General features: G+C 41.3%; 1 protein-coding gene across 1 annotated transcript in view; it reads right to left on the reverse strand.

Annotated features, from left to right (window-relative positions):
- LOC125453245 (piwi-like protein 4) overlaps nt 1–13029 on the reverse strand; it is a 127933-nt gene that overhangs the window by 99338 nt on the left and 15566 nt on the right. The window contains exons 4-6 of the mRNA XM_059646964.1: nt 8213–8427; nt 4200–4321; nt 2870–2950 (exon numbers count right to left, since the gene is read on the reverse strand). Coding sequence (XP_059502947.1) covers nt 2870–2950; nt 4200–4321; nt 8213–8427 — 418 coding nt within the window. The remainder of the gene's footprint in view (nt 1–2869; nt 2951–4199; nt 4322–8212; nt 8428–13029) is intronic.

Below are 13029 nucleotides of genomic sequence, written 5' to 3' on the forward strand. Positions count from 1 at the left end.
GACTGCTGACAACAATGAAAAGTCTCCTGGTTTTCTGTGTGTACCAACGAGCATAGCATTACAGCAGCACTATGAGCCTGGTATCTCTGGCTGAGGGGCAAGATGCAAAAACGCAAGGCAAGATGCAAAAAGGCAAGGCAAGACAATGCGGGAAGCATCCAGGTGAGTTTAAAGTGAGTCAGCACTGAGAAAAAAGGCAAACAGCCCAGAGATGCTTGTCATTGCATCCCAAGGTGCAGCACAGAAGTTTGGAGGCATCCTGCAAGTGGACTGGCGATGAGTCATGAGGGTTCTAAGAGGCTGGCACAAGTCAGGTGCCAATATCTGTAGACATGGGTGCATGTCACCACTCCCCATGCATCATAACCTGTAATATTGGTGCCTTGTGTCCAAAATGGAGATTGTTTGGAGAAAACAGTCAGTTGAAATTACTAGGTGCCCACTTGTGATTTCTTGCCATGCAGTTTACGCTCGGTACAACAGAAATCTACATAGTAATGAAATTAGTCTGCAGTTATTAAGGTCAATAACAAGCAATAATCCCCCCTTAATAGGCAACCTGCCTAGCAAGGCTCATGCCTCAATAACCAAAACCTATTTAAAACAGGCAGCATGCTTTTCCTGATGTCAAGATAGGCTTTCCTAAACATCTGTATGATTTTGCTACATCTCTCATCATAATCTATGATGTTCAGACCCCTCTAAGACTCCATCCTCTATTTTTGCAATATAATGATTGCCTATTTCCAATGCTGTAATCATACCTGGCTGACATGTTACTCACCCTTTAGAAGCTATGACTCAATTCCTGTCTGCAGATTATTTATTCATCATTGTCAGTTCCCAATACAATCAAAATATAGTTAACAAATATTGTTACATTGCCTCAGATTTCATTAATAGCTTATGGAGACGCAAGCTACAGTTCTGACTGATGGAAGTTGTTTTTCCTTTCTGCTTTGATACAGCAACTCTTCAAAACTGAAGCAGTAAATTAGGTTTACCGATCATCTCAATTTGCTGTTTGAAGGCATTACAATTTCTTACAGTCAATATGTGCATTCATTATATTTTCATGGCTTATACCAGATAAATAGATTATTGTTGCTTAGTAAATGCAAAAAGATTATTACAGATGCACTAATATTAGCTGATTTATTGGCATTCCTGCTAATTAAGTTGATTTTTTCAAAACAGCTAAGGGCAAAGTGTTAAAACAACAGTGATAAACTTCAAGAGAAATATGACTGCTGAAAATGACAATTTATTGAAGATCTGTTGTGTATTCATCAGGACCATTAGCAAGAATACCAGTTCAAAGGGAATAGTACCATTCTACCACATGTGAGGAGAATGTTGATTGGTTAGCAATTAGATTTTGATTTGTAGAGGCACCGCCAAGAGTGAACCAATTAATGATGGATAACAGGTCTGAAACATCAGCTTTCCTGCTCCTCCAATGCTGCTTGGCCTGCTGTGTTCATCCAGCTCTACATCTTGTTATCTCGTTAATTGCAAGGCTCTGTTTAAATTTTAAACTAGGCAGGTTGATTCTGTTTGGCTATTTTTCAGATATCTTCCTTTATAATCTCGATAAACATTAGTGCACAAAAAATTCAAGTGGCAACTAATTTAAGATTGTCAGTCAGGCTCACAGTGTGGAACACTTACAAATACTGGAGACTACATATATTAATATATAGCCTCCTGTTTTTCAGGCAGAAAGAACAATGGTTGCAATATGCCTGTTTCAGCTCAACCAAATAGCTAATAGTCATTTGCTGGCTTCCTTCTTGGGGAAATGCTATAACCAATCGCAGTGAACCTGCCTGCTTTAAAATTTAAACAAAGCCTCACAGATAAATATCAATAATCATTCATGGTGCATTCCCCATGGAAATGCACTCCCCCACCCCATCAGTATTCACTTTCCAAGTAATTAGAACTACTGTAATAAGATGTGCTTTTAAAAGGGATTTGGTGCCGTCCTATTTCTCTTGAAGAGGAGTTTGTGAATTTGGTACTGTGGTGTCGGCTCCATGGAAAGCAAATAACTTTGTATTTTCTTTAATTAGACAAATGATGCACAAGCGGGTAGACACAGCCTCACACAGACCCAGGGCTTTAGTTTTTCTTTCAACTGTTGTTGAAGTTAGTGTTTCGGAGTTGAAGCTGCTATGTACGACTCTCTCTTTGTTGTTGCAAAAGCTCAAGTGCTCTCTATGCTGCTAGATTCACTCTGTTGGCATTCCTTGTTCTGGGCTGGAGAAGACAGTTAGTGAGGGAAATCTGTTTTGCTGAATTTACCTTTGCCAAGGGGGTATTCATGGGGTGCTGCTCTATTGCAACAGTTAATGAGTAGTAGTTAAATCATGTAGTATTTTGTTAATTATTTCAATAGAGTTAAAGCCGCATCAATTCTTCTTTTACTGTTTGTATTTTAGTGGCAGTGCAAGAATAAAGTATGTTTTGCTTATAGCGTAACAGTTTGACCAATCAAACCACTTCTGGAATGCCTTTAAATAAAATTTAGAGTCTAGGCTGTGTCCTTGATTTGTTTTGAAGGGATTTGGTCTGGTCCATAACATTATACTCTAAAGCAGAATGCTACTGGTTTTCCCTTTTAATTGGTATCCCTGTGTAATGTCCTGATCACTGCTTTATGAAAGCTTCACAAAATGTGCCTTTTAAAGTGATACCAAAGCTCCCTACTACCATGACTAAAATGACTAAAAATAGCATTATTGGCTATTTTTAACCAAGAAAAGAAAATTGGTTTTGAATATCAGTAATTCACTGTATATCACAAAGTAGGAATAATTACAAAATTTTTCAGAAAATTAGAACTATAATCAAAGAAATGACATACCTATGTTGAGGAATGTGAATTGGAGTTGACGTGTTATAGAAGTTCTGCCCAATTTGGTACAAAGACAGCATTTTCATAACTCTGTTCAACAACATAACTGTCTCAAACATTTCATTTATTTAAAAATATTGATCTATTATGTAGAAAAATCACATTATTTGCACTATAATATTCATTTGAATACATCAAATACAATTTCAAAGTATTTTAAATTATTGGAACAAAAATAATCTTATTCACATTATGTGTTCGTTTTATGACAATTCTTGCAAAATGTAACAGGTTAAATAGGTCCATTTGGAGCTCCATTCTGCTCACTAGATCCCTGTCCTTTTCCTTTTTTTTTCTCTTCATCTTCTTCTCTCTCCACTCTGCAGTAATTCTATCTCCCATCCTCCCCTGCCCTTTTTTAATTACCAGCCTAAGGAGTTGGGTTGCGACTGGGAGCTGTGTGGCAGAAGCCGAACGCACAGGCAATGTCCTGTAGCAATAGCGGCTTGAGTGTGGGCCCGTGTGATGGCGTTGGATCGAGAGCGCGCCTGTACAGCAGTGAGAGCAGGCTAGTGAGGCAGTGGCAGTCAGCAGCGACAGTGGGCCCTTAAAGTAGCAGCAATCAGCGCCAGGAGCAGGCTGGTAAAGCAGCAGCAGTCGACAGCAAGAACAGGCCTTTTTTGCATGGTAGCAAGAGCGGCGGCCTCCTGCGTGTCTTAGTGATTGCAGCAGCACCTGCACCTTTGTGGAGATGAGACTGTTCTTTTTATCTTGCTTACGTTTTGGCTCTGTCAAAATCTTTGGTTCTTGTTTTTTGTAGCCAGTGGGCACCAGTGAATGCTGTCTTTGCGCACTTTCGCTGTACTTACATATTCCTATGCTTAGGACATGTCACAAATGAGTAAATAAATCTAAATTCATTACAATATTCCTAAAGTGACAAAACATATTAAGGTATAAGAGCAGAGATAGCTTGAACTTACATTTGATGAAACAGTAAATGAACTAGATCTCAGAAGACTTTCTTTAAAGTCCTTTTTAGATAAGGTGAAATCTTGTCTCTACATGGTCATTAGAGTGTGGAACTCTCTTCCCCAATAGGTAGCAGAAGCCAAGTGTTTAAATTTACTCAAGGCTGAGTTAGATCTTTCACAGACAAGGCAGTCAGTGGTTACTGGGTTAAGATAGAAAATTGGGGCTGTGACCACAGTCAGATCAATTATGATAGTATTGAATAGTGAAGAGAGCTTTAAGGACCAAATGGCCTATTCCTGTACCTACACCCAATGCTCACATTAATGATGTGAAGTTTATTTTGTATCATTAAGAATAAACTCACTTTTTAATGATGATATTCAAGAACTGGACACACATTGGAGAATTCTGCGGAAATTCACTTGTCAGTAGAATTGTTATATTCACCATCTGACCATCTTTTATCATGCTTGTCACTTCTGTAACCTAAGAAGATGATATTACTTTAATATCACACTTGAAATCAAAACAAACAAAATTCACAATGTTCTTGACCTAGAGAACTATTTTACCGCCTAAAACAAAAGTTTTGTTTTGCATCTAAAACTACAGCACCATAACTATCCACAATAATTTCATAATATTGCAGGAACTGAAAAAAAACTTTAAAACTGTCTCCAATACTAATAGATAGATGCTAAGGCAAAAAAAGCCCGTTGATATTATAAAACGAAGAACTGTACATGCTGGAAATCCTAAAGAAAACAAAAAAAAACTGTAACTGCTGGAGAACCTCAGCAGGTCTGGCAGCATCTGTGTGGAGAAAATAGAGATGAAAGAAAGAAGTGAGATGACTGGTAGAGATGGAGGCCAGACAGAGAGAGAGAGAGAGAGAGAGAGAGACAGAGAGAAAAAAACAGGAACAAAGGGATTATTGACAGTAAACAAGGGCAGAAGTAAAGTGAGAAAGGTGATAATGGGGGCTACAGGTGGTTCAAAATGAATTGGCATGTCAGGAGGTGTGAAGATAGGCAAAGACATCGAAGTAGATGTTCAGGACACAAAACATTAACTCTGAGATTGTAGGAACTGCCGATGCTGGAGAATCTGAGATAACAAGGAAGGGTCTAGATCAGAAGGGTCGAGACCTGAAATGTCAGCTTTCCTACTCCTCTGATGCTGCTTGGCCTGGTGTGTTCATCCAGCTCTACACCTTGTTATCTCTAAAACATCAGTTCTGTTTTCTTTCCACAGATGGTGCTAGACCTGCTGAATTTCACCAGCACTTTCTGTTTTTGCGGCGGGCCATTGACATCACTTGGGATTAAATACCTATGGATATCGAGGAAATGTATCAACAGAGCTTTTTTCCATAGAACATAGGTTTAATAAAGTTTGAATGCAAACAAAGGAGGTGAACACTTTCAAATCCAGATTTGGGTGTAAAATCCACCTAAATTAACAGGAAGAAACTGTCGACTGCCTACTTACTGCCATAATCCTAAATGAAATAAGCTTGGACAGTCTCAACCTAGTCGATAGTAAATGCAAGCCTATAGTCCAAAACTGAACCTGATTGTATATACAAACGAAATATGTTTTAAGGATGGCTAATGCCAAAACAAATCTCACTGGTTATCAGAGGTTACTCATATTCAACAGGATGGGGATATGCAAGTTTGACTAGCTATGACTCGAGATGCTTTTGTTAGCAAGGTGTCATTTTTCATGCAGCAATGTGTGAAATAAAACATTCCAGGGAATTTAATAGCTTATAATCAAAAATGATGTCAGATTACAATAACATAAAACATAAAGACTGCTTCCAGTGGAGACAGAAGTCTGAAAGTTTATTAACATCACTAACATAGAATCCCTCTGCGCTTACTTTTTCAACTGTGAGCCTAATCCTCCCTCTACTGATCCCTTCTCCTACCTCCAACACACACCTCCTCCTGGACACCACCACAAGGCCTCCTACCCTCTCTCAACCTCTTCATCTCCAACTGCTGTTGTGACATCAATTGCCTCAACCTCTCCACCCCTCTCACCCACTCCAAACTCTCCCCCACGGAACATGCATCCCTCAGCTCCGATCCCAACCTCACCATAAAACCTTCGGACAAGAGAGGCACAGTTGTAGTATGGCGCACTGACCTCTACATTGCTGAGGCTGGGTGCCAACTCTGACACTTCCTCCTACCGCCCTCTTGGTCATAACCCCACCCCGACCACCAAGCTATCATCTCCCAATCCGTCCACAACCTCATCACCTCAGGTGGCCTCCCACTCACAGCCTCCAACTTCATTGTTCCCCAACCCTGCACCACCTGCTTCTATCTCCTTCCTAAATTCCATAAGCCTGACTGCTCTGGTTGCCCCGTTGTCGCCGCCAGCTCCTGCCCCGCTGAGCTTAACTCCACCTATCTTGACTCCATTTTCTCCCCCTTGGTCCAGGAACTCCCCCACTATGTCTGTGACACCCCCTCACCCTCCACCTCCTCCCGAACTTCCAATTCCCTGGTTCCCAACACCACATCTTTACCATGAATGTCCATTTCCTATGGTCCGCATTCCCCATGCAGATGGCCTAAAGGCCCTCTGCTTCTTCCTGTCCCGCAGGCCTGACCGGTCCCCCTCCACTGACACCCTCATCCGATTAGCTGAACTCATCCTCATCCTCAACAACTTGTCTTTCAATTCCTTCCATTTCCTACACACAAAGGGGGTGGCCATGGGTACCACATGGGCCCAAGCTATGTCTGCCTCTTTGTAGGTTACGTGGAACAATCCCTCTTCCATAACTACACTGGCCCTAAACCCCACCTCTTCCTCCGTTACATCGATGATTCCCACAAAGAGCTCGAACAGTTCATCCACTTCACCAGTGCCTTCCACTCCAACCTTAAGTTCATCTGGACCATCTCTAATACCTCTCTCTTTCCTTCCTGGACCTCTCTGTTTCCATCTCTGGCAACCACCTAGAATATCCATTTCAAGCTCACCGACTCCCACAGCTACCTAGAATACACCTCCTCCTACCCACCTTCCTGCAAAAATGCCATCCCCATTCCCAATTCCTTCACCTCCGCCGAATCTGCTCCCAGGATGAGGCATTCCACTGCCATATATCTCAGATGTGCTCGTTTTTCAAGGACCACAATATCCCACCCCCCCCCCCAAGTGGTCAAGAACGCCCTCAACCATGTCTTCCGCATTTCCCACAACTCATTCCTCACACCCCCTCCCGCAATAACAACTAAAACAGAAACCTCTTCGTCCTCACATACCACCACACCAACCTCCACCACACTTCCGCTATCTGCAATCCGACTCCACTATCAAAGACATTTTTCCCTCCCCACCCTTATCTGCTTTCCGGAGGGACCACTCTCTCCCAGACTCCCTTGTTCGCTCCACACTCCCCTCCAACCCCACCACACCCGGCACTTTTCCCTGCAACCACAGGAAATGCTACACTTGCCCCCACACCTCCCCCTCACCCCCATTTCAGGCCCCAGGAAGATTTTCCACATCAAGCAGATGTTCACCTGTACATCTGCTAATATGGTATACTGTACCCACTGTTCCCATTGTGACCCCTCTACATTGGGGAAACCAAGCAGAGGCTTGGGGATCGCTTTGCAGAACACCTACATTCGGTTCGCAGTAAAGAACTGCACCTCCCAGTTGCGAACCATTTCAACTCCCCCTCCCAATCCTCAGATGACATGTCCATCCTGGGCCTCCTGCAGTGTCACAGTCATGCCACCCGATGGTTGCAGGAACAGCAACTCATATTCCGCTTGGGAACCCAGCAGCTCATGGTATCAATGTTGACCTCACTAGCTTCCAAATTTACCCTCCCCAACCACATCCCAGTTCGTCCCACCACCCTAACCTGCTCTTCCTCCCATCTATCCCCTCCTCGCACCTCAAGCCCCACCCCCATCTCCTACCTACTAACCTCATCCCACCCCCTTGACCTGTCCATCCTCCCTAGGCTAACCTATCTCCTCCCTAACTCCCCACCTACACTCACTTTTACTGGCTTCATCCCCGCCTCTTTGACCTGTCTGTTTCCTCTCAATCTGTCTTCTCCTCCATCCATCTTCTATCCGACCCTCCCCCTCTCTCCCTATTTATTTCAGAACACCCTTCCCCTCCCCCTTTCTGAAGAAGGGTCTAGGCCTGAAACGTCAGCCTTGCTGCTTCACCTGCTGTGTTCATCCAGCACCACGCCTTGTTATCTCAGATTCTCCAGCATCTGCAGTTCCTACTATCTCTGTAGATTAGGGGGAATGGGTCCGGGAGGGATGCTTTGAGTGTCAGTGTGGACTTGTTGGGCAAGAAGAGTTTCAAAAATATGTCTCTTACTTGATTTTGCAGTTTGTTTGGAAGGAATAACGTAGCTCCATCAAATGCCCTGATTGTTCCTAGAAGATCACTGTGGCAGAACAGCAATGCCATTCTTAAACGTTTAGATTCAATGTCAGGCATAAAGGTCACTTGGTACTGGTACAGATACCATTTTGTGGGTGATCTGAAAGCAAAAAGATTTGGAACAATCTTCACTGGAATCCCACTGGAACCTGCAAGTATCCAAATGAATTAGTCAGTCACATTATCAAACTTAGAAGAAACTTGAACTAGTACTAGAAAGCACCAAACAGTGAGTTATATCCTATAAGACCACACGGCAAGCACGAGCCTATGACTGACCCTGTCCTCAATTTAAACAAAGAGCTCAGAAAGTCAGGGGATTCATCAGGAAATACTTTCAAGGCAAAAGCAGAGTCACAAAGGTCAAAAGGACAGAAAAAGGCCCTTCCGCCCACTGAATCGGCACCAAACAAAAACAAGCACCTACCTATTCTGATTAAAATCAGTCTTCCCCCTGTTTAGAACTTTGATTTCAGACCCATCCTTGCTCTCTTCCAAAACAACGTTGAATCTCAAGGAGTTACGATCGCTGTCTGCAAAATGCTCACCCACTGACACGTCATTTTAGATAGTGAAGCCAGGTAAGTGGGTGAGGTTTAGAACCATATGCCCCTCTCTTGTCATGCCTTCTACACACTTAAAATATCTCTTCTAGGTGCATTTTAAAGATTTTGCACCCTCTAAACCTTTCACACTATGACTATTGGTTGATGTTTAGGATGTTGAAATCTCCGACCATATTTACCCTATTATTTCTACACTTCACAAAGTGTGGAGCTGGATGAACACAACAGGCTAAGCAGCATCTTAGGAGCACAAAAGCTGACATTTCGGGCCTAGACCCTTCATCAGGTTCTTTTTTTACCCCAAAACTTAGGAGGCTGATAGTACAATTCCAGGCATGTGATTGCTGCTTTTGGCTTTAACGTTCTACTCCTATGACTTCGCTTGAGGAGCCTTCTAAGATGTCATCCCTCCTTGCTGCCATATTGATTCTTTGGGATTAATTTCTCCATAGACAGTCATGTGGAAATATTATACAGAACCTGAATAAGCTAAAGCCTGAGTACTGTGCAAACTTCTGGTTTTCACATTACACAAGCGAGGTAGGAATTCTGGAGAAACTGGAACTTGAATGTTTTCAGCCATTTGGAAATGGAAATTATACAAGTACAGGGAAAGAATAGAAATATGGGCTGAAAGTTTATGGTAGATCAAATAAGAGGAGGCTTGTGTGCTGTAGAAGCATCTGTAAGGCATTGTTGAGCCAAATGACCTGTTTCTGTGTTATAGAGTCAGAGAGCTATACAGCACAGATACCAGTCCTTCGATCCAACCAGTCCATGGCAACTTTAGTCCCAAACTAAACTAATCCCACCTGCCTGCACTTGGTCCCAATCCCTCTAAACATTTCTTATTCATGTACTTATCCAAATATCTTTCAAATGTTGCAATTGTACCCACATTCACCACTTCTTCTGGAAGTTCACTCCACACATCAACCGCCCTCTGAGTAAAAAAAGCTATTCCTCAAGTCTTTTTAAAATCTTTTTCCTCTCACCTTAAAAATATGTTTCCTCATCTGAAATCCCACCATAGGGAAAATAAATCTGCCATTCAATTTTTAAAGCCCCTCATGATTATATAAATCTCTATAAACCTCAACTTCTTAAGCTCCAGTTAAAAAATTCCCAGCCCATACAACCTCTCTTTATAAATTAAACCCTCCATTCTCAGCAATATCCTGGTAAATCTCTTCTGAACCGTCTCCAGCTTAGTAATATCCTTCCTATAACAGGGCAACCAGACCCAAGAAGAGGCCTCAGCAACATCCTGCACAACCTCAACAAGATTTCCCAACTCCTATACTCAAAGGTCTGAGCAGCGAAGGTAAGTGTGCTAAACACCTACTTAACCATTTAACTACATGTAATTTAATGTCTATTTTCTAAGTAACTACCACTGTCAACATTTGAATATGTTAAAGTGAGTGCATCAAAACACCTGTTTTACCTTAGATAACAAGATGTAGAGCTGGATGAACACAGCAGACCAAGCAGCATCAGAGGAGCAGGAAGGCTGATGTTTTTCTTTTTCCTCACTACAATATTCCATCTTACCTCCAGCAAAACGCCCACAAATGTGGAGATAATTTACAGATCATGGGGAGGTGACAGCCTAGTGTTATCATGACTGGATTGTTAATCCAGGAAACCAGGTAATGTTTTTACCTCATCTGACCTACACCTGACTGCAGACTCACACCCACAGCAATATGGTTAACTCTTAATTGCCCTCTAGGTAAAAAATGCTGGCCTAGCCAGTGACAACTTCATCCCATCAATGAAAAAAAAAGGGAATTGTTCAACCTATATCAACCTCATTCTAGGACTAACATAATTCAACTTCAGCCATTGTATGTATTTATACACAACACAATGTGCCAGGGAATGACAATTTCATGCACATTGCCAGCCTGTTGTTTTACAAAAGAAGGGACCTCTGCATTTCTGTGGGATTCCATTCATGCCTCCCTTAGAAATGCAGAGATGTACTTCCATTCTGACGGTTCTTTCATACAGCAGAACTGTCAGGGAATGTAAACCATGCACCACTTTCATGTCAGCAATGATGACTGTCTGGTAAGCAGAAAATCCACTGCAAATGTGTACAGTATCCTGGGAGCTCAGAAGTGCAATCATATTGCTCAAACACTACTTGCCCCAGTATAACTCATGATTAATTAAGTTGGTGCCAAAGTTATGTTATCAACAACCTACCTGTTCTCAAGTAATTTTTGATTATTTCATCTGCTGCCAAATAATAAAGCTGCTAGATAATAAACATGCAATCATGATCAGGAATATATTAATGATTTCTACAGTAGCTGACTGAAAAATTAAAATATTTATGCTGAAAATATTTTTTCACCTGATTTAGTATTTTCCACATGACGCATTGTTTGCCTGATATTTACACCAAAATCAAAGAAATTGCTTCTCTTGGAATATCGTCTCTCCATTATTAATTGTTGTTCAAAATAGCAGGTACTATCTGTTAAACAAGCAAATGATTACTATTATGCCAGATTTTATGAATCTCTTGTCCACAGAACGTTGTGCACTTGGAATCATGCATTTGTAAAACTGCTCCTGAATGTAAAAATGAGCAAACAAAGGTTCATAAAATTCCAGTAGTTCTCCTGTTCTCCTAATAATATTTTGGCAGCTGGCAGGGAAAGGGAGTAGATTTAAGTCAAATCTTGAAGAAATTGAACACGGCTGCAGTAAAACTGGCATGTACAGAAACATTAAAAACCATTTATGTCTATCTGGTCAGCAATGGAGTTCAGAAAAATAAAGTTTGCTATTTATAGCCCTTAATTGATTTTCTTACTACAACAGGTTATAGTCCAACAGGTTTATCTGAAATCACAATCTTTCACAGTGCTGCACCTTTATCAGGAAAGAGCAGCACTTCAAAGATTATGATTTCAAATAAACCTGTTGGACTATCGCCTGGTGTTGTACGACTTTTGACTTTGTCCAAGCCAGTCCAACACTGACACCTCCACATCATGATTTTCTTACCAAATATCTTTTGAAAGTTCTGACGTTATCAGCTTTATTGTACTGTGAATTCCAAACATTTCCTCGTGCAAACATGAACACTGCCCTGTTATCTTGAACAGCGAACTGAACAATTTATAAATTACGCCAGTTCATTCAAATACTGTAGGATGGTAGAGGGTTGATTAGGTTAACTGGCTGGTTAGCAATGCAGCACAGACACCAACAGTGCAAGTTCAATTCCCACACCAGCCAAGGCTACTATGAAGATTGCACCTTCTCATCATCACCCGTTACCTAAGATATGGTGACCCTCAGGTTAAACCAACATTAGGTGTCTTTTAATGGGTGAGCAGCCCTGTGGTCCAATAGAATGATGGCAACTTTATGTTTACCTTTTAATGTGATTAATTCTAGACGTGCACTACTGCAATTTAATAGTTATTAACACATTACAACATAATTGCTATAAATTTTGTACAACATAATTCTATAAATATTTGGCAATGTTAATAACATTTTTATGAGTGGAAAGTACAAAACGAATGGCTATCATATCTGATGGTGAGCTCTAATAGTTCAATCAATACTAATAACATTTAGTATGAGTCATGAATAGCAGTTTTACCAAAATACTTTCAATAGCCAATAACTGAATTGTGAAATAAAAAAAGAGGGAGGAGAGGGTGTGGAATATTCCAGTAGTACTTCATCCAATATTGCGTACAGAAGTCACAAACTGAGAACGGGAGGGGTTTGTAAAGGCCCTGGTAATAAGCCCAGCACTGAGTTAATTCAAACCACAGGCCCATAATTTGAGGAAAGGCAGTAAAATGCAACACAGTGGCATGGAAGAGCTGAAAAACTCACAAAACCACAAATGCGGAGGTTTTGCTCTATTTAAAAGTTGATCATTAACATTGTTTCCAAGTTCCTTTTCTGAAAACAACAGAAACGGATAGACTGGCTGTCAGCAAGGAAAACCAGTGGCAGGCAGCTGAAGGCTTGAGACTAATGCGATGAACCAGTGTAATCAAGAAGGAACAGAAATCTCAGCAAACTAATGCTGCAGTAAAAAAATATAAGCTGGTAGGTGGTCAGATAAGAAAGAGCGGTCAAAAAACAATAAGAAGGTGCGAAAAGAAGCTTAACAAAGGACTGGAAACAGGAGGAAGATGTGGA

Source organism: Stegostoma tigrinum, chromosome 6 (assembly GCF_030684315.1).
Source record: "Stegostoma tigrinum isolate sSteTig4 chromosome 6, sSteTig4.hap1, whole genome shotgun sequence".
NCBI lineage: Eukaryota > Metazoa > Chordata > Chondrichthyes > Orectolobiformes > Stegostomatidae > Stegostoma > Stegostoma tigrinum.